The following is a 19,607-nucleotide window of genomic DNA, read 5'->3' on the forward strand; positions in this document are numbered from 1 at the left end:
ACCAAGGGATGGGAGTGCAAGAAGGTGGGGAGATGGGCGAGATGGTTTCATTCGTGAATATCAGGTCAAGCGTATGGCCTGCCTTGTGTGTGGGATTGTTTATAATTTGTTTGAAGCCCATCGTTTGGAGGGAGGAGAGAAGGGCTTCACAGTTGGATGATGGAGAGGGAGAATCATCCAACTGTGAAGCCCTTCTCTCCTCCCTCCAAGCGATGGGCTTTAAACAAATTATAAACATTTTTTTTTAATAATTTTATTATTATTTTTATCTTATAAGAGATATCTTGAATTATCTAATATTCTTAGAACAACATGTTCTGTAAAAAATCTTGAAATTCCAATAAAAATAAAATTATAAAAAAAAGTTTGTACTGCTGAACTGATTCATTTTGCAAGTAATTTTTTTTTATTTTTGAGCACAATTATGTTCTGAACATTGTTTTTTGGTTTTTTTTTGTGGGAGTATCTCAGCCCAATTTGGGCCTTACAGGTGATTCTGCCCCCCAGCACATGGTATCTAGAGAATATGAACTTCCCCTGTTATGTTTGTGGACCCTTGGGCTGGTTGGGACAGAGGATGAAAAAGCTGAGATGGCGTACAGCACACTCCCAACCAGGAGGCGGTTCAGAGACCTGAAGCAAGCGGCGATACTGGACTTCGGAGGAGTCCTATGCGACCAAGGACTCTGTACCCACTGGAAGGATGGCTGCCGTCGGACCCTGATGAAGGAAGAATCTTCGCCCTGGAGACCGGCACTCCCCCGGGAGGAGTTCTTAGGAGTCCAGCCGAGGGACTTTTGGAGATTCACCCTGGAAGCCGAAATCCCCCCAGGAGGAGCCCGTAGGGACACGGCCGCTGGGACTTAGGCGACTCCCTGAAGATGGAAGATGGTCCGGATGCAGGCGCCTCCTGCAGGTCGTGGGTTCCAGATGGCTGGCGCCTCCAGCAGGTCGTAGGGTATCCAAGGGTCGGATCAGGAGTCTGAGTCCAAAGGATGGTCCGCAGCCAGGCTAGGGGTCGGTGTCCAGAGAGCGGTCCACAGCCAGTCCAGGGGTCGAAGTCCAGAGAGCGGTCCATAGCCAAGCCAAGGGTCGAAGTCCAAAGAGCGGTCCAAAAGCCAGTCCAGAGGTCGGAGTCCAGAAGAATCAATCCAGCGAGGAGGGCAAAGCAGAAGCGGGATGAAGAACAATCAGGAACACAGTAACAGCAGGCCGAAGACTGGAACCTTGTTGCAAGGCACTGGAGTCATCTCGTTGAAGGGTACTTATCCCTGAAGGCATCTGACGTCATCTTGGGCCAGACTGTGGTTTTCCCGCGCTGGCCCCTTTAAATGGGGCTCCTCCCCGCGTGCGCGCTTCAGGGGGCGGGGCCTGCCGCGCCGGACCGTCGGCGTCTCTCCCGAGGAGGGAGAGACGCGCTGGAGGGCCTGTGAGCCCGAAGAAAGTCTGAAACAGGCCGGGGAAGTGTGTAAACGGCCCGGGCCGCCCCCGAGGTAGTTGGAGGGACCGGGGCATGGCCCGGGACCGCAACAGTACCCCCTCTCCTACGCCCCCTCCCAGGAGGTCTGGGTTTACTTGGGTGATCCATATGGAACTGGTGGAGGAGGTTTTTGTCCAAGATGTTGACGGCGGGTTCCCAGGAATTCTCTTCGGGACCATAACTTTCCCAGGAAAGAAGGTACTCCCAATGCCTGTGATGATACCGTACATCCAGCACGTCTTTAACTTGATAGATGGCATCGTCTTGTGCCTCAGGTGTAGCGGGTGTGGATGACTTTTTGTGATACGGAGAAAGGACCAATGGTTTCAACAAAGAAACGTGGAAGACGTTGTGGATCCTGAGCGTGCGTGGAAGCTGAAGGCGATAGGAGACTGCCCCAATCCTGTCCTTAACTGCAAAGGGACCAATGTATTTAGGAGCCAGCCTCATCCACGGAAGCCGCAGATGAAGGTATTTAGTACTCAGCCATACTTTCTCTCCAGGAAGGAACACTGGGGCCGGCCATCGCAAACAATCGGCTACTTTCTTCATAATAACCACCGCACGCTGAAGTCTCTTCCGGGTGGAGTGCCAGATCTGGCGTAACCGTCGGGCGGTGGTTTGTATGGTGGGAGACGGCACATCTACGGGTACCGGTAAAGGGGGCCGCAGGCGTCTACCGTAGACTGTGTAGAAGGGAGACTTGCCGGTGGAAGAGTGCATGTGGTGATTGTAAGAGAATTCAGCCCACGGTAGCAAGGCCACCCAGTCATCCTGTAGGTCACCCACGAAGGAACGCCTTCAAGGTCCGGTTTACCCATTCCACTTGTCCGTTAGCTTGGGGATGGAAGGCGGTGGTGAAATCAAGCTGAACCCCGAACTTCCCGCAAAGTGCTCGCTAATACCTCGCCGTAAACTGAGACCCTCTGTCCGAGGCAATATGGAGGGGAAGCCCATGAAGGCGGAAGATATGTCGGGTAAACAAGTTTGCCAGTTCAGGCGCTGAAGGTAGTTTGGAGAGGGGCACAAAGTGGGCCATCTTGGAGAATCTATCTATGACGACACAAATCACCGTCTTCCCCTCTGAAGCTGGCAGATCTACAATAAAATCCGTGGATAAGTGAGTCCATGGTTCCATGGCAATTGGTAGAGGCTGAAGAAGACCCCAGGGGCGGCCGACGGGAGTCTTATATCGGGCGCAGGTCGGGCAAGAGTTCAAGTAGAGGCGAACATCCCTCTTAAATTGAGGCCACCAGTAATATTCCGAGTGTAATTCCTGGATCCTGGCTACTCCCGGGTGGCCAGCTGTTAGAGAGTCATGTGCCCAGGAGAGAACCTTCTTTCACAGTCTAAGGGGTACCACCATCTTCGCTGCTGGAACCGTGTTGGCAGCCACGAGGAGCACTTTGGCTGGATCAAGGATGTACCGTGGTGGGTCAGGCACATACTCCATTTCAGCAGTACGGGAGAGAGCATCCGCTCGAACATTCTTATCGGCCGGGCGGTAGCGGAGGCGGAAATCAAAGCGGCTGAAGAAAAGCGACCACCTAGCCTGTCGGGGGTTGAGCCGCTGGGCACAGCATAAGTATTCGAGGTTTTTATGGTCTGTATAAACAATCACTGGCATTTGGGACCCCTCCAACCATTGGCGCCACTCCTCGAATGCCATTTTAATGGCGAGTAATTCTTTATCCCCTATTCCGTAGTTCTTTTCGGTCGGCGAGAATTTTCGTGAGAAGTAGGAACAGGGCAGGAGTTTCCCTCCAGGAGATACTTGACTTAGAACAGCCCCGACGGCAACGTTGGAGGCATCCACTTCCACGATTAACTGTCATAGAGGATCAGGATGCCGCAGGCAGGGGTCCTGGAGAAATGCCACTTTTAGTTCCTGGAAGGCCTGTAGGGCGTCCGTCGTCTAATTCCTTGCATCAGCTCCCTTCTTGGTAAGGGCCGTCAGGGGTGCCACCATTTGGGAGTAGTGTGGGATAAATTGCCGGTAGAAGTTGGCGAACCCAAGGAACCTCTGCAACGCCTTCACCCCCACCAGTTGGGGCCAATCCTTGATGGCAGCGACCTTTTCTGGATCAATGTGAAATCCCGTAGAGGATACAATATACCCTAAAAAGGGTAACGATTCTTGTTCAAATAAACATTTCTCAAGTTTTGCGTAAAACCGATTATTACGTAGCTTCTGTAACACTCGACGAACATCCTGGCGGTGTGTCTGAAGGTCTTTGGAGTAGATTAGTACGTCGTCTAAGTAAACAATTACTGAAGTATGTAACATTTCTCGTAGGACCTCATTCATGAGGTTCTGAAACACTGCTGGGGCGTTGCAGAGACCGAAAGGCATGACCCGGTATTCATAATGTCCGTCCCTTGTCTTGAACGCGGTCTTCCACTCGTCTCCTGGATGAATTCTAACGAGGTTATAGGCTCTGCTGAGGTCTAGTTTGGTAAATATCTTGGCCCCTTGCAGTCGGTCCAAAAGTTCTGGGATCAGGGGCAGAGGATACCGATCCCACTGTGTAATACTGTTCAGGCCTCGGTAATCTATGCAGGGTCAGAGGGACCCGTCTTTCTTTGTCACGAAGAAGAAACCTGCCCCGGCTGGAGAGGTAGATGGTCGTATGAACCCCCGATCTAGGTTCTCCTGGATATATGCCGACATGGCTTGAGTCTCCGGAAGGGACAATGGGTAGACCCGTCCTAGTCGTGGTGTGGCGCCCGGGTGAAGATTAATTGCGCAGTCAAAGGGGCGATGCTCCGGAAGAATCTCGGCCTTTTCTTTGGAGAATACATCGATATAATCCTGATAGTGGGACGGCAACCCCAGAGTTGTGGTTAGGAGAGGAATCGGTGACCGAGCAACCGGGGTTAGGTAGGATTTAAGGCACGCAGGTCCCCACGATGCTAGTTGAAGAGAATCCCAAGCAATTACGGGCGAGTGCTTCCGAAGCCAGGGTAGGCCCAGGATGACCGGGTGCATGGATCTTTCTAAAATGAAGAAAGATTTCCTCCTGGTGCAGGACGCCCGTGCGAAGAATGAGAGGTTCAGTGCGGGTGGTGATGACTCCAGGAAGTATTTTCCTTGAATGGAGGACACACGGAGGGGGGTCTTTGGGGTTGTACCCCGATCGGGAGTTGTTGAACCAGCTCCTGAAGAATGAAGTTACCCCCCGCTCCTGAGTCGATCAGAGCTTGCGTGTCGAACTCCTCCTCCAGGAGGAGTAAGGTCACAGGCACAACACATGGGGAGTCAGAGGCGGTATGATCTAGGGTTAGCTCCCTGGCTGTCCCTAGGTCCGAGAGTTTCCCGGACATTCACTGCAATGAGCAAGAAAATGGCCTTTGCCTCCACAGTACAAGCATAGGCCGAGCGACCGACGTTTCCTCCTCTCTTCTTGGGAGAGCGGTCCCCGACCCACTTGCATGGGCTCGATATCTTGGGTTCCTGGAGAAGCAGACTGAGAATTCCCGCTGCGAGGAGGAGTAGATTCAGCAAGTCCCAGCCTAAAAGTTGGTCTTTTCTCTCGAAAGCGGCGCTGGATGCGATGGTCCACACGACCTGCGAGGTTAATCAGAGCATCCAGATCATCCTGGAGATCTCGGGCGGCCAGTTCATCTTGTAGCCTTGGAGAGAGGCTGTCCAGGAAAATGCCATGCAGGCTGTCATTCCCCCAGTTTAGTTCGGAGGCGAGAGTCTGAAACTCTACTGCATATTCCGCCAGCGGCCGGTTCCCCTGGCGTAACTGGAGTAACTCTGAGGCTGTGGTGGATTTGCGGGAGGATTCGTCAAAGACCCGCCTGAAGGCAGAGATGAATTGGACCAAGTTGTCCAGGCGAGAATCTTGACGCTCCAAAAGATTGGAGGCCCATGCCAGGGGCATCCCGTCCAAAAGAGAAATAATAAAGCTTGTCTTGACCCGGTCCATCGGGAATTGAACCGGAAGCAGGTTAAAGCGGATGTAGCACTGGTTTAAAAACCCTCGGAATAGTTTTGCATCTCCGGAATATCGCAGAGGTACCAGCATCTGAATGGAAGCTGTGGCGGCGGACGTGGCCCCTGTTCCTGGTACCATGGAGCTGGCAGCTGTGGTTCCTTTGACCCATACTGCTAACCTCTGCACTGTTGTTGTCAGAGCGTCGAGGCATGTCTGCTGCTGTTGCAGCCTCTGGGCAGAGGATGAAAAGGCTGAGATGGCGTACAGCACACGTCCCAACCAGGAGGCGGTTCAGAGACCCGAAGCAAGCGGCGATACTGGACTTCGGAGGAGTCCTATGCGACCAAGAACTCTGTACCCACTGGAAGGATGGCTGCCGTCGGACCCTGATGAAGGAAGAATCTTCGCCCTGGAGACCGGCACTCCCCCGGGAGGAGCCCTTAGGAGTCCGGCCGCTGGGACTTTTGGAGATTCACCCTGGAAGCCGAAATCCCCCCAGGAGGAGCCCGTAGGGACACGGCCGCTGGGACTTAGGCGACTCCCTGAAGATGGAAGATGGTCCGGATGCAGGCGCCTCCTGCAGGTCGTGGGTTCCAGATGGCTGGCGCCTCCAGCAGGTCGTAGGGTATCCAAGGGTCGGATCAGGAGTCTGAGTCCAAAGGATGGTCCGCAGTCAGGCCAGGGGTCGGTGTCCAGAGAGCGGTCCACAGCCAGTCCAGGGGTCGAAGTCCAGAGAGCGGTCCGTAGCCAAGCCAAGGGTCGAAGTCCGAAGAGCGGTCCAAAAGCCAGTCCAGAGGTCGGAGTCCAGAAGAATCAATCCAGTGAGGAGGGCAAAGCAGAAGCGGGACGAAGAACAATCAGGAACACAGTAACAGCAGGCCGAAGACCGGAACCTTGTTGCAAGGCACTGGAGTCATCTCGTTGCAGGGTACTTATCCCTGAAGGCGTCTGACGTCATCTTGGGCCAGATTGAGGTTTTCCCGCGCTGGCCCCTTTAAATGGGGCTCCTCCCCGCGTGCGCGCATCAGGGGGCGGGGCCTGCCGCACCGGAGAGATGCGCTGGAGGGCCTGTGAGCCCGAAGAAAGTCTGAAACAGGCCGGGGAAGTGTGGAAACGGCCCGGGCCGCCCCCGAGGTAGGTGGAGGGACCAGGGCACGGCCCGGGACCGCAACATCCCCCACACTGGATGAGCCAGGGTTAGGAAATTATCTCTGGCAAATGAGGGGTTACAATAATATACATGATGTTGTAAGTGATATTTTTACCTCGGAAGACTATGAGGTCCATATTCAAAAGCATTTAGACAGCTAACTCAGAAACTAGCCAGCTAAATGAATATTGGGGCACATATCCAGCTAAAAAGTAGGTGGCTGGAATTTAGCCAGATAAGTTAGGAGCATTCCGGAAGCGTAACTGGGAGAAGTTAAGTTAACCAGCTAAGTTAACAGGCTATTTAGTTAGCCAGATGACTTGGCTAGGTAGATCTGGTCTGGCCAAAGAGCTGTCCTAAAGTTAGCTAGCTATAAGTTGGTTATATTCACTAGTGTGGCTGCACTATTGAATATACCTCCAAAGTTACATGGATAAGTTTATCCAGTTAACATTGCTGTCAGGACTGTTTCTGAATATGCACCTCTATATTCTGATTGTCCCATTGCATAGATAATCTATTATAAATGCATAATTTTTAACTTTGTATAAGGTGGGCAGGGTGAGAAGGGGAGGGTATAAAGCTGTTAGGCTTTCCTAAAGCACTTAATACCCTTGCACTTGTCCAGATAATATGGCCTTTCTATTAGAGGCACATTGCTTTAGTAGAGATCCAGTGGGGCCCTACATTAGTGAAAGGAAGACTGTAATGCTAGGCTAGATACCTAGACAGCTGGCTTCCTTACTATCAGGCCGATACAGAAAAACATGTGGGACAGCAGTCGAGCGCCCGCTCTCCCTATGTGCGCACAGGCCACTCTTCTGGGTGCACGATTCAGAAAGCCCAGGTATGTGTCCCTAGGTGGGATTGACCTCTGTCCTCGATTGCTGCGCCTGTTCATCCAGGCCTTGTGTCCCTAGGTAGGATTGACCCCTGTCCTCGATTGCTGCGCCTGTTCATCCAGGCCTTGTGTCCCTAGGTGGGATTGACCTCTGTCCTCGCCTGCTGCGCCTGTTCATCCAGGCCTTGTGTTCCTAAAAGTGTTTGACCTCTATTGCTGTGCCTGTTCATCCAGGCCTTGTGTTCCTAAAAGTCTTTGTCCTCGATTCTGTAAAGCAATTTCTGTGTAAAGCAATTTCTGATCTTGCTGCAATAAAAACTTGTAAAGTAAAGTGGTGTTGTGCTTTTGTAATGCCTACAAGAGGCGAACCTAGCAAAGCATTCCAGGGGCGCACTTCAAGAGTTGTAGACAAAACATGAGAAATCCAGTCCCTTATTAAATCCAGAACTGGGCCACTACAGGGCATTCCCACCATATATGGTAATATGTGCCAACATGACCACAACCGCGCCAGCATCCAGCTGGGTAAGAAGATCTCAATTTATGCAAGGTTACAGGAGCGTAATGCCATCTGTGAATCATTTTGTAGCAATTTTCTTGCAAACCGGTAGATATAGAACACTTGTGTGTCCATGCATAAATGATATCCCAGTCCTTGTCCTCTAATTGTGTTTGAAAATCCAGTTCCCAGGACACTCTGTGTCTGGGCTTGTCAGGTAGTTTACTAGTGAGAAGTGCATAAATTTTGGATATGGTTCCCCGAATTACTGCGGCATGTTGACAATAATTTTCAAATAGCGTACCTGTCAGGCGGAGAATCCCTTTGCGCAGCCCTCTGTGTACAAAGTGGTATAACTGAGCGTAATGCAAGAAATCAACGCTGGCCAAAGAATACTGTGTCACTGTGCACATTTGGCTACTGGTCATAAGGGTGCCCTGTTGTAAAACATGGTCTATTCTGGTGATGCCCGACTGCACCCACTGTCTCAAATTCCTCGACATATCAGATGTAGAGTATACCGTGTTAGTAGACAGGTGAGTCAACAAAGAGTATGGCGCCGTGCCCACTAGAGTATCTGTCCATTGTTGCCATACCCTAAAGGTGGTGTGTAAAGCGTAAGAAAGGTATTGAGTGGGACCCCAGGACGACCTAGGCTGCCAAGGCAAAGCTGACATGGGAAATGTGCCCAACAACGATTGCTCCAGTCCTGGGAGCGGTGTAACACAACAAATGCTCGTAATTGAACTGCACCAAAATACCAAACTAAATTGGGAAGATTCAACCCACCCTTAATCTTTGGTTGATACAACGTGGATCTGGCAATCTGAGGGGGACGTTTACGCCAAATGAAGCTGCATAAAATTTGTTGCCATTTTTTAAGCAGGGTGGTGGGCAAAAATATAGGTATAGTAGTGAAGAAGTAAAGAAAGCGAGGTAGGACATTCATTTTAATAATGGCCAGTCGACCCAACCAGGAATGGTGCTGCTGATGCCACTTATTTAGGTCAGCTTGTATAGAACACAGGAGGGGATCATAATTCAGGGCAAAGAGCTGCTTTGTGTGGGAACCGAGTCGCACCCCCAGATATTTCAAGGAAGTTGTTGCCCACTTGAAAGGAAATTGCCGACTGAGGATATGTGTCCCTAGGTGGGATTGACCTCTGTCCTCGCCTGCTGCGCCTGTTCATCCAGGCCTTGTGTCCCTAGGTGGGATTGACCTCTGTCCTCGACTGCTGTGCCTGTTCATCCAGGCCTTGTGTTCCTAAAAGTCTTTGACCTTGATAGAAACATAGAAACATAGAAACATAGAAATGACGGCAGAAGAAGACCAAACGGCCCATCCAGTCTGCCCAGCAAGCTTCACACACTTTTTTCTCTCATACTTATCTGTTTCTCTTAGCTCTTGGTTCTATTTCCCTTCCACCCCCACCATTAATGTAGAAAGCAGTGATGGAGCTGCATCCAAGTGAAATATCTAGCTTGATAAGTTAGGGGTAGTAGGGGTAGTAACCGCCGCAATAAGCAAGCTACACCCATGCTTATTTGTTTTACTCAGACTATTTTATACAGCCCTTATTGGTTGTTTTTCTTCTCCCCTGCCGTTGAAGCAGGGAGCTATGCTGGATATGCTTGAAGTATCAGTTTATTCTTCTCCCATGCTGTTGAAGCAGAGAGCCATGCTGGATATGCATCGAAAGTGAAGTATCAAGCACATTTGGTTTGGGGTAGTAACCGCCGTAACAAGCCAGCTACTCCCCGCTTTGTGAGTGCGAACCCTTTTTTCTTCTCCCCTGTCGTTGAAGCAGAGAGCTCTGCTGGATGTGTGTAGTATCAGTTTTTTCTTCTCCCCTGCCGTTGAAGCAGAGAACTATGCTGTATATGCATAGAAATTGAAGTAACAGGCTTATTTGGTTTGGGGTAGTAACCGCCGTAACAAGCCAGCTACTGCCCCCTTTGTGAGTGCAGATCCTTTATTCCACATTTCCTCTTGCTGCGCCTGTTCATCCAGGCCTTGTGTTACTAGGTGAGATTGACCTCTGTCCTCGACTGCTGCGCCTGTTCATCCAGGCCTTGTGTTCCTACCAGTGTTTGACCTCGATTGCTGTGCCTGTTCATCCAGGCCTTGTGTTCCTAAAAGTCTTTGACCTCGATAGCTGTGCCTGTTCATCCAGGCCTTGTGTTCCTAGAAGTGTTTGACCTCTACGGTACAAAGTCAACATAGGTTGATATTGCAGATTTGGACTTGAGTAGCAGTATTCTTATTTCTGAGAGATCTTCCATTTCCTTTGTCATCAGCTGAAGTGCGTAAGTACAGTCGGAATTCACTAGATGCCAACGGAATTCACTAGATGCCACGATATTCACTGGACGCCAATGTAAACACCGGGTACACCCAACTCTAGGGGTAGACCTGTTCCAGGGAGTTCTTCCCTGCACAAAGGAAAGGGAACTCTCTCCTGGGCCAGCCTGTCTTTCCCCTATCAAAACCACAGGGACCAGACCAGACTACCTCCACTCTGCCAGCCTGTCTTGCCCCTATCAGCTTTCTGCCACTCTGCTTTGCTGCCATACACCAGATGACTCACTTTACTCCTTGTGGTGTTCTTGCCACTCTCATGGTTCCTCAGTGCTAGTCATGGTTCCTCAGTGCTAGTCTATCTGCTTGCTATGTTCCCCCTTCATTGTGCTGTTGGATGTCAATGCCACTTGTCTTGCCGCTTTGCCTGTCATGCTGCCTTCGATGGTTCATGCATCTGCTATCGGTGCTCTGTTTTGAAGCTGTGGTGTGTTTTTGACATTCTCACTGCTGCTTTGTGCCTCTGTTAAAGCACTCTTGCCACTTCTGGTACCCCTTTGCACCTTTCCAGTGCCTTAGGCTATTCATGCCACTTTGGTGCCACTTTGCCACAGTCTAAGTACCTTGGAGCTCTTTTGTTGTTGTGATGATTGCTCCCCAGAAGTTCCATGAAAATTGATAAGAAAACCCCAATTCTGCAGCCAAAAATAGGCTGGAAATCCTTCCCCCATTGACTTTAATGGGAACCGGGAAACGTATGGACAGATCGGCAACTTATGGAATTCTCCATACTTCCATATTGAACGGAATCGACCCTCAACGAAAACGTATCACCGATTCAACGAAAACTTTTTGTCTGCACATCCCTATTAGAAAGTATATTTGTATATTTCATCCAAAAAGTTTTGGATGGCCTTTTAGTGATCTCAGATGATATACAGAGTTCTGATGAAAGGGTTTTTTTCCTTGATGGCAGTTTGCTTGCAAGCATGACACTAAAATACCGTGGAAGTTAAAGTTGTCTGAGTTTTTCCCTTTCTAAAAATATATATATATATATATATTTATTTATTTATAACTTTTTTTATACCGAAGTTCAGGTAACAGAATTACTTATCACTCCGGTTTACATTATAACAAGTAGAAAACAATGACAACATATGTCCTATAATGAACAAGGGAGTGAACAACTTGGATAATATAACATAACATAACTAGGAACAGTAGCAGTATGCACTATTAGAGCGAAACTAGCGCATGGGGCGGGAGGTTTGCTAATGGGGGGGGAGGGGGAAGGAAGGTTGTTCGTAGAGGGGGGGAGGAGGGAAACATTTCTTATTGATGAGTAAAAACATGAGCATAGGTTCTGGACGTCAACAGTATGAAAACAGTCTATGAAAACAGTCTATATATTTCTGAAAAAATATATTTTCGCTGCATTTGTGAGGTTGGTGCTTGTTAGTTATTTAAAGTGTTGAATGCAAAAAAAGAGAAAAAAGTATAAAATTGTTTGGTACTTGAAATATTTAAATTATACCTTTGTGCTATGGATACTTATGTTTTGCATGTCCTTTTAGTGATAACATAATACACACATAAAGGCCTCCAGGGTAAATGGCTCTATATACTTCTTTCAGACTGCATGCTAAACTCCTGAAATAACAAATTTTAGTACTATAGAGGGGAACACTGGGGCACAGGGAGTTAATATAACTCAGTGGTTCTCAATGTTTTTGTGTAGCAGCACAACTGATACTGGGTTCTCTTGGTTGTGACACACCATCCCCTTCCTTCCCTCCCTCCCCACTCCCTGCCTTACTCATCCCTCCCTTCCCTCTTCCCCTTCCACTTCAAATGATACAATCATCTTCCCTCCCCTCCCACACTCCTTCAATCATCTCTCCTCAATGCAATCACCTGTCCCTGTCACTTCCTACTATGATCCCCTTCAGTCAAGCAAGCAGCACTTCTTACCTGCTGCTGCTGCTTTTTCCTTTACCAGCTCTCTGCAGTCAGAACTGCACAGGGCCCCATAGTCTTGCGGGACTGCAGGGTCCAACACTTTTCACACTGCAGAGGGCAGGTGGCAGAGGAGGAAGCAGCAACAGGTAAGAAGCGCTGCTCACCAACTTGCCCTGCCAGCTGGAGATGCTGGTCCAGGGTTTGGGTGGAGGAGGGGGAAGTACAGAAGACAAGACTTTGCTGGGTGTGGTGGCAGTGGCTCTGGTCCACCCCAGCCCTTCTTGCTGTTGGTCGCTCTGGCTAGTTAGTGGAAAAAAATGCCAACACACCTGCACTTCTGCTGCAGCACACCGGTGTGGAACGTCGGAAATAACTTAAACCCAAACAAAGGTCACACAAAGAGTTAATGGTAGTCTCAAGAATAGAACTCAGTACTTCCTTACTTCCTGTCCCTAAAACCATTCCTCTTTCCAGAATACAAAAAAAAAAAAAAATCAGATTACCTGAACACACAACACTGGCATCTTCCTCATGGCTACAGCGATTGCGTCTCATTTCCTGGCCTTGGCATTCAGAGAGAAGCAGCTCATTTCCATTGCAAGAAATTGTTTCCAGCCAAATGGGGTCAGCTCCTTTTCCAAAATGAGCACTTCCTAGCGCAGACAGTGCAGGTCCACAGTCCAGCTGCTTACACACTACTGCAGCATCATCTATATCCCAAAAGTCATCGCACACAGTTCCCCACTGATCATTATAGAATATTTCCACCCTTCCAGCACAGCGATGGGGACCATTAGCCAGCCTGATCGGCATCTTACCTGCAAATATTGTAGCAGTTTTCATACATATTTTAATTCAATATCCATTAATTTTTTCTGAAAAAATAATAATATTGTAAAATTAAAGCGTCAACATGAAACAGCTAAACAAAAAATGAGAAAATATTTTTTAAAAAGGTGACATTGATATATGTCTGTGTAAGGCTGGCCATGGGCTACGAGTTACCCCATTTTTTCACCTTTCTTTCAATATGTTCTCTTTTATATGGAATTGTTAAATATTTGTTTTGTTTTCATCCAGCCCTTTCCTCCTGCTCCCTCCAATTCAATCAAAACCAGGTCTAGGATCTGACACCATGAGCCTTCATTCACAACTACCTGGGGATTTTCCCCCTATTTTATATATCTCCTCCTAACTTACATTGTAGTAATATTCCTGAGCTGGGGGCCATGCACCTGAGCTCTTTCCAGAATCCCAAAATCATGGACCCTGAATCCGGCCACTAGATGTCACCCTTAAGTAATGACAATGACGCTCCCCCCCCCCCCCCCCCCCCCCAGGACTTGTGAACTGTGCCTCTGCAGTATCTCCAGCCCCAACCAAACCAGGGATCTGTAGATCCTACAGCTATCTTATCAGGTAGTAAAGGTCTGCTGTCACAGGGTCTATGCAATCCATGAGAATACAATTGTGGATATTCCAGCAAAATGATAGCTCTCTAAATATATGACTTTGGAAATAGCTTTTAGTATACTGAATCCTGCAATCAGCCACAGGTTAACAGTATTTAGCCATTTTTATAGCAGAGGTTGTGGGAAAAAACAGGAAAATACTAGGGATGTGTGTGGAAAACATTTTCAGTAAGGCTCATTATTTCATTTCATTTGGCTCCACAATTTGTTTCATTTGGTTTGGACCCAAAGATATTATTTGCGTTAATTTTTTCCATTAAAATCAATAGGGGAAGGAAGCAATGCATCCTAGTTTGGGCTCTAATATTTTCTATACAATTTTTAATGAACTTGCAGGTAGGCATCAGCAGCAAAGGAACAGCACTCCAAGCCACCAAGAGTTGAGTAAAGTGGCACAAAGAATAGCATAAACAGCCCAAGGCACTATGATGGGGCAAGGAGCACCAATAACAATGTTATGAACAGCCCAAAGCACCAACAGAGGAATAAAGCAGCACAGTGACATGAACAAGCCTGAGAGAGGCAAAGCAGCCCAAATAAAACAGGAAGACTCCAAGTCACCATGAGAGGGACAAAGGCGTACCAATTGTGGCATGAAACCCCAAGAGATCAAGAGAGGAGCAAAGCAGCACCAACAGTGGCAAGAACACCCCAAGGTTTGAAAAGAGGGCCAAAGGGCACCACCAAAAGTGGCATGAAGACCTCAAGGCCCCCAAAGAGGAGCAAATAGCACCAATAACAATGGCATGAAGACCCCAAAAGACCATGAAAGGGGAAAGAATCAAAGAAAACTTTGGAGGTGTGTAGTGGTCCTGACATGCAAATCAGTCCTCAGACCTGGATATAGAGCAAAAGACTAATCAAACCATCCAGAAACTAAAAGATGGTGAACTTATCCCTATATTCTGGGTAGGGTGAATCCAGAGAAAATCTCTAGCTGAGGTCTGTCATGGTCCTATGATATAAATGGTGGAAGGGGTTGGGGGGTGTAATGGAATTACTTAGCTTGTGCCTGACTACTCTGGCTAAGGATGTATTCAGACGCTAGTTCTTCATGGACTCACACTGACACATATCAAGTACCTCTAACAAGTGTGACAATAGAAGGAGTAAACACCAGATGTGCAGGACCTGTGCTGTGGAGGTAGAATTGCAAGAGAAAGCCAGTATGTTTTGGGAAGATGTGCACAAGGAAACAGTATAACTAACAGGAGGCAGGCAAGGGAGATGGCAGAGGGAGAGACAATTCTCACCAACAGAAGCAATTCACCTTTCCTAACCATAAGAAAAGTGTTTGTACTACATACATACATACATCTATCTACAAATCCTCCCCTCTTGACCTCAGGATTCCTTTACAACTATATTCTTCTTCCCGCCCGTTGAGAGCTGCCCAAAAAGGCTCTCTAAAAACGCCTCCAATTAAATCATTTTCAAATAAAAGAGCCTTCTCTACAGTCGGCCCGAATCATTGGAACTCTCTCCCTTCAGAACTTAGACTTGAACAATGTCCAATTACTTTCAAAAAAAGACTCAAGGCTTGGATCTTCTCCCTAGCCTACGCCTAATTCGATCTTAATCCTTCCTACCCACTGGATGCAAATTATCATGTTTTTCACTGCCAAACAACCACAGATATAATCTCATATTGCTCTATTCTCATATAATCGCCTGATACATGTTTGACTACCAACTTTTACTGTTTCTGTTATTTAAAGGTTCTATGTCATTATGAGTTTAAATGTATAATATCCAAGTTCTTTATTTCCTGTTCTCTGTAAGACTCAAGTCAGTCATTTCAATAGTTGTATGTAAACCGAAGTGCTTAGTGATTTTGTCTCTAGAACCTCGGTATATAAAAAATGTTAAATAAATAAATAATAAATAAATTACTATCATTGCAACTGTTGCCTTTGCTATAGCTCCATATTCTGCCTTGCTTTCTAGAACGTAATTTAGCATTAATAATAAATACTGCTAATCCTTGTATCTACTGTGTGTTGGCTCAGAATGTGAGTCAGTGTGACTGTGATTTTGTTTTTTCTTGTGTAGAGGATCCTGTCAGGAGAGGAAGAACCTGGGAGTCCTGAAGTGGTGTCCTGAAGTGGTGGATCTTGTCAGGAAGAGAACCCTGGGTTATTCTACCTCTTTGTGTCTTTTTTTCCTTTATCACACCCAGAGAGTGAAACTGCAACAAATTTGGGGCACAGCATGCAGATTTCCTGGCATTTCAGTGTTAACATTAACAAAAAAGCTATTTCAGATATACTTTTAAATAATTTTTCCCTTTCCCCAGTGTCTCTTATCTTTGACATTCCTTGTTAATTTATTCAGACAGCTGAGCTCTCATTTTTTTTCTCTTGATGGATGGGCAGATTGGATTAGCCCAATGGTCTTTTTCTGCCATCATGTTTCTAACTGTAATTGTTTTATATTGCACAAAAAACCAAATTTATGTAAAACATTTTTATATAAGGATCATCATACTAAGCACTGCCAATCATAAGACCTTCATTGCTTTTTATTTAATATTCAAATACTTGTTAATTTTTGCAAATAAAATGAAAAAGAATAAACACTTATTGTTGTCCTTTTTATCTTTGTTGTTGGTATGAAAAACCCAGCAATCCCGACATGCACTATGTTTCGAGGTGAAACCTCTGCATCAGGGGATTATCTTAAATCAAACCTACGCGCACACGTCCATGTGTGCGTGCTACCCGGCACACACACATGAACGCGCAATTTTATAACATACGCGGGTTGGCGCACGCAAGGCGGGGGGGGGGGGTATTCATTTGCAAATATGCACAGTGACACATCGGGCCCTTCCCCAGTTCCCTCCCAGTCCACTCCAATTAAGGAGCGGACTGGGAGGGAACTTCTCACCCTATAGCCTAACCTCCCTTCCCCTTCCCTTTCCTCTCCCTATCCCTATTCTCACCACCCCAGTTTTCTTTGTTGTACCTTTTGCTCCTGCCTCACCCTGCCCCCCTGGACCACACCCCCCTCCGCCCCGGACTGCCCCTTTTTCAAGCCCCGCGTCAAGCCCCGCGCCAGGCCGTTTGAAAATTGGCTTGGCGCACCTAAGGCATGGCCACAAACATAAACCCCGGGATTTACATGCGCCGAGGTTTGAAAATCGACCCCATTCTGCGCAAACGTTAAAATTGTCCAATTGGTAAATTTAATGTAATTTGAAGGGATAAAAGCTGTCAAAACAAAGAAAATTATTATAGAGAAAAGGGGACGTCTGTTTTTCAAACCAAGCCCCCAACCCCTTGCCCCAATAAGGTGACAAGCAAGTAGCCTACATCCTCATGTCAGCAGCAAGCCACCATAGAGGAGATAGGGTGATTTATCACATCACTGTCCCACAGTAAGACGCAGACAGCATAAAGAGTACTGCAGTAAAACACCCTATCGTTCCATGATGACTTGCTGCTAAACGTGAGGGTTTGAGTTGCTTGCTTGTAATCTCACTGGGGAAAACAGCTGAGAGTCTGTCCTATTTAGCTTCAGTAGGAAACAATCTTCCCCCCTAGACTTTAATATATCAAAAAATGAAAACTCATTTTCAGAGCCCCCTGTCCATTCTTTTCATTTGAAATAAAATTAACAGAAAATGGCCTTTTTTGGTTTGAATTACTGTTGTGTTCCAAATAAATGCACATCCCTAAAAAAATACTGAAGCTGTACCCATTAACTACTTAATGTGAGTTGGTTTTTTTTTAGATCAGGGAAATAAAGTACATACAATGTCTTTTACATAGTAACAGAAATGATGGCAGAAAAAGACCAAATGGTCCATCCAGCCTTATGGTCGTAACTGCCGCTCTGTACAGGTTGCCCCCAAGCCTTATGTTTAGGGCAGAAATACCACTAGTAAGAATTTTACAGGGTGCTGCTTGAATGTGCTTTGTTTTTGGACTTGGCCATAGAAGCCGTCCTCCGCTTTTTCCTTAATGTTTGCGTACCTCAAAGCACAAACATCAGGGCCCATTGTTGGCTGTTGTCTGAATCAAATTCCTCTTCCCCCCTCCCCCTCCTACAATGGTTGAAGCAGAGAACAATGTTGCAATTACGTCAAAATCATGAAAGCTAATTGGTTACGGGTAGTAACTGCTACTGCATGCAAGTTAACTTCATGCACCCTTTGTGCTTTAGTCTTTAGGGATCCACAGTGTTTATCCCATGCCATTTTGAATTAATTTACTGTTTTTGTCCTCACCACATCTTCCGGAAGGACATTCCAGGCATCCACCACCCTCTCCATGAAGAAATACTTCCTGATGTTGGATCTGTGTCGTTGCCCCTGGAATTTCATTTCATGACATATAGTTCTATTGTCACTTTCCAATGGAAAAGGTTCAAACTTTATGCATCATTAAAACCTTTCAGGTATTTGAAGGTCTGTATCATATTTCCCCTGCACCTCCTCTCTCTTCCAGGTTATACATATTTAGAACCTTCAGCCTCTCCTCAATAGTCTTCCAATATAGACTTCATATCATTTTGGTCTCCTGTATCTGAACCAACTCCATCCTGTCTCTACCCTTTTTCAGATACGGTCTCCAGAACTGATCAAAGTACTCACCAAGGACTTGTACAAGGGCATTATCACCTCCTTTTCCTTACTGATTTTCCTCTCTCTATGCAGCCCAGCATTCTTTTGGCTTTAACTATTTCTTTGTCACACTGCTTCACAGACTTCAGATCACCAGACACTATCAACCACTAGGTCCATTTCCCATTCCATGCACATTAGACTTTCACTCCCCATCACATAGAGCTCTTCTGGATTACCGCACCCCAGATGCGTAATTCTGCACTTCTTGGCATTGAATCTCAGCTGCCAAGTCTTCAAAATTTCTCTTTTCATTTTCTCTACTCCTTCAGGTGTGTTCAGTCTGTTGCAGACCTTGGTATCATCCGCAAATAGACAAACTTTACCTTCTATCCCTTTCACAATTTCACTCACAAAGATATTGAACAGACCCAAAACTGATCCCTTAGGCACTCTACTTAACACTGTTCTCTCTTCAGAGTCGGTTCTATTTATCATTATGTGCTGTTTGCTGTCAGCTGTCAGCTGAATCCATGCTGCCTCGCGTCTAATAACCCACTGGATTGTAGATAGTTCATTATCTTTTCCTTCTGCAGAAACTCCATTAATTTTCCTATCACAGAGGTGAGGTTAACCAGCCTGTAGTTTCCAGCCTCCTCTCTGCTCCCATTCTTGTGAAGTGGGACTACTACCGCTCTTCTCCAATCTTGCGGCACCACTCCCATTTCCAGGGATATATTGAACAGGTCTTTCAGCAGACCTGCTAGGACATTTCTGAGCTCTGTCAGTATCCTGGGATGTACCTCATCCAGCCTCATGGCCTTGTGACTTTCAGTTTTCCTAGCTTTTCCCATACGTTCTCTTCTATAAACAGAGTTTCATCCACCCCACTCCCTTCTACAGTCTTATCAACCAGCAATGGTCCTTCTCCAGGGTCTTCTTTAGTGAACACCGAACTGAAGTATTTATCACTTTTGCCATTTCTTCATCTCTCTGCACACATTGCTCCTTGTCACTTTTCAATTTCATCAAACCACTTTGGGCTTCCCTTCTTTCTCTGATATATCTGAAAAATGTTTTATCACCTGGCTTTACCCTCTTTGGCAATCCTTTCTTCCACTTGACCTTTTGTTTTCCTGATTTCTTTCTTCATTTCTTTCAATTTCACCAGGCATTCTTCCCTGGTTCCTCTTTTTGGGATCCTTTTTTCCTTGAATATTTTTAGTCACCTTCTTTGAGAACCAGATTGGTTTCTTGTTCCTCTTATTTTATTTTACTTTTCTATCATATTTATTTATTTATTTAAGTTCTTTTAATATACCGATGCTCAAGACCAAGTCTTATCGTACCGGTTTACAATGAAACAAGGGGAAACCATTTAACAACTGTATAG

The 19,607-nt window shown here is 46.7% G+C and overlaps 1 protein-coding gene across 1 annotated transcript in view; it reads right to left on the reverse strand.

Moving 5' to 3' along the window:
- The window catches only part of LOC115099921 (putative DMBT1-like protein), a 90,185-nt gene extending 72,264 nt beyond the window's left edge, over nt 1-17,921 (reverse strand). Inside the window, exons 1-2 of the mRNA XM_029617931.1 lie at nt 17,879-17,921; nt 12,679-12,993 (exon numbers count right to left, since the gene is read on the reverse strand). Of these exons, the coding sequence (XP_029473791.1) occupies nt 12,679-12,988 (310 nt within the window). The 5' untranslated portion in view covers nt 12,989-12,993; nt 17,879-17,921. The remainder of the gene's footprint in view (nt 1-12,678; nt 12,994-17,878) is intronic.
- Nucleotides 17,922-19,607: the final 1,686 nt, after the last annotated feature.

This window comes from Rhinatrema bivittatum, chromosome 10 (genome assembly GCF_901001135.1).
Source record: "Rhinatrema bivittatum chromosome 10, aRhiBiv1.1, whole genome shotgun sequence".
NCBI lineage: Eukaryota > Metazoa > Chordata > Amphibia > Gymnophiona > Rhinatrematidae > Rhinatrema > Rhinatrema bivittatum.